Genomic DNA, 2,500 nt, shown 5'->3' with positions numbered 1-2,500 from the left:
GAAGAACCAGTCCAAATGATTCTACTCCTAGGCTTTAGTTTATTGAGAGAAATGGTGGTCCATGGCCTGTCCATCCGTCCGTTCCTCCGAGGTTCTCGTTAGCACGGTTTCTGAAGAGCATGCAGTTTAACGTCTGTAGGGTTTGAGTGGAGTCCTGATCATAAGCAGCAGAGGAACTGATTAGATCCTGGAACTGATCCAAACAGGGTCAAGGTCACAGCAAGGTCAACAAGAAGACTAGACTTGTATACCAGCAGAGACACATCCCTGTTCTACTTATTTCTCCTGCAATGCCGGACTTCTGGAGCATCATGTATACAGCTGATGGGAGTGAATTTAACATTAAACACCATTTTGTGTATTTTGTGTTTGTCAGCGTTCACACAGTGCTGTAAGGACAGCGGACTGCTCATGGTGGTGAAGTGCAGAGAGGAAAATCACGCCCTGAAACAGTGTCTCACCAAACAGTGAGTGTGTGTGTGTGTGTGTGTGTGTGTGTGTGTGTGTGAGAGAGAGAGAGAGAGAGAGAGAGAGAGAGAGAGAGAGAGAGAGAGAGATGCCATCAAAAGTTTTCCTACACAGAAGTCAGAGCATCAAACACACAGAATTCTTGTGCCAGCATGAGAGGAAAAACCTCTCCACACCTGTAGGGGGCAGCGGTGTGTATTTATAATTTAAAAAATTAAATCAGAAGACAAACTGTAAGGAGTTTAGCTAGGAGTCTAGGCGCCACGTTGGAGTCTAATCTAGGAGTTTGTATGTGTGTGTATATAAATGTGTGTGTGTATATGTGTGTGTGTGTGTGTGTGTGTGTGTGTGTGTGTGTGTTAGACCCACACTGATGTGACGTGTGTTCAGTTACACAGATCCGGTGTTCTATGAGGAGTGTAAGCAGCAGTACATCAAAGAGAAGCAGGAGTACGAGCGAACCGGCGTCTCCGCCAAACACAGAGCACAGCGATTACCCACCAGCATGTAGAACACACACACACACACACACACACACACACACACACTGCTGTTTATATTCATGACTAAATCTCATAGAAATTCATAGAGAGAGTTTTTAATCACATCAGATAGAATATCCTCCTCTGGGACTCTGATGCTCTCTTTCACACACACACACACACACACACACACACACACACACACCGATTTCTTTTTTTTTTTTCTTAGAATGCACTTATTTTGTTGTGATTGTTTTTTTTTGCAAGATCATCAGTTTTGTTTGAAAGTGAAAACACACACACACAGTTTACAGCAGAAGGAGACTGAGCTGTGTGTATAAATGTAATGTAAATGTAATAAACATCATTGTGTGTGTGTGTGTGTGTGTACACACACTCATTGTCTGATGTACAGTGTGAATAAAAGGCGGTGGTGAAGACGATGTCTGAATAAACATTGAAACATCGATAGAAAACCCATCTGTTATTATAAACATGATCAAAGTGTAAGTTGATTATTAAAATAATAATCAAAATAAATGTGACGTGTGTGTGTGTGTGTGTGTGTGTGTGATGTACATTAGTGAAAATTAATCAGTTATTCAGGTGATTTTCAATCAATAATGAAAATTATTAAATAAACGATAAATCAGCTTAATGTAAACAAATCTGATTAAACACACATCTAGTTTGTGGTCTCAGTGTATGTGTGTGTGTGTGTGTGTGTGTGTGTGTGTGTGTGTGTGTTTACCCACATAAAGTGTAGTAAACCTGTGAATAAACACAAACTCTGACGTTCATCTGACTTTAATATTTACAAAGAGCCGAGCTAGAAAACGATCCACATCAGCTGTACATTGCATTTCGGCACGACGCCAACGCTGAGAACCGAACACACACCGAATAAAATAATCATATAATATGGAGCCACACACACACACACACACACACACACACACACACCCTTCATTTAGCACATTATCTTCCGGACAACACTAGGAGTGTGTCAGTGTGAACACCTCTACATCTCATACACACACACACATTCTCCAGATCATTCTTCATTTACATTAACACACACACACCCTGTGCTCCGATTCCTGTTTACACACCCTGATCGACTCACAACAGCCTCGCGCACACACACATACACACGTATACTGGAGCTGTAGATTGCATGTGGAGTTCAAAGTAAGTGCCCCCCGACTCCCTTAAAGCTCTTTTCTTCAGTAATTTATCTACCACACTACCCTAGTTTTTACTCCCTCATGTATAAAAGAGCTATTAGCTTGCTAGCTAACTAATTCTGCTTAGCTAACACACCAACTGGCCCTTCAGGTCTGAGGTTAACTAGCTCCAGCTTTAATTCATTAGCAACAGCGTGTTGAGCAACAAAACCGTTCTTTATAGGAATTATTTTAAAAAACTCAAATTAATTTCTGATGACAGCAATGCCTTCTGGGTAAATTTAATCCTGAAGCCTACATTGACGTTCACTTAATCCTCATCTAACGAGCGTTATAAATGTGGAACAGCCCCTAATGTGACCG

General features: G+C 41.3%; 2 protein-coding genes across 10 annotated transcripts in view; one reads left to right on the top strand and one right to left on the bottom strand.

The window, feature by feature from the left end:
* Nucleotides 1-1,490, top strand: part of cmc1 (C-x(9)-C motif containing 1) — a 6,546-nt gene extending 5,056 nt beyond the window's left edge. Inside the window, exons 3-4 of one of the 2 annotated variants that reach the window (XM_017452878.3) lie at nucleotides 377-467; nucleotides 859-1,490. In XM_017452878.3, the coding sequence (XP_017308367.1) occupies nucleotides 377-467; nucleotides 859-979 (212 nt within the window). In that variant the 3' untranslated portion in view covers nucleotides 980-1,490. Of the gene's footprint in view, nucleotides 468-858 lie in introns of those variants that run through there. The other variant, XM_053674714.1, reaches the window with a different exon arrangement.
* Nucleotides 1,491-1,741: 251 nt separating this feature from the next.
* The window catches only part of azi2 (5-azacytidine induced 2), a 10,086-nt gene continuing 9,327 nt past the window's right edge, over nucleotides 1,742-2,500 (bottom strand). For all 8 annotated transcript variants that reach the window (XM_053674716.1, XM_053674721.1, XM_053674722.1 and 5 more), the window contains one exon: nucleotides 1,742-2,500. This exon is cut by the window's right edge. The gene's annotated coding sequence lies outside the window, so the exon portion shown is untranslated.

The sequence above is a fragment of the Ictalurus punctatus genome, chromosome 23, assembly GCF_001660625.3.
Source record: "Ictalurus punctatus breed USDA103 chromosome 23, Coco_2.0, whole genome shotgun sequence".
In the NCBI taxonomy this organism is placed as follows: Eukaryota; Metazoa; Chordata; class Actinopteri; order Siluriformes; family Ictaluridae; genus Ictalurus; species Ictalurus punctatus.
This window is presented reverse-complemented; position numbering and strand designations above follow the sequence as displayed.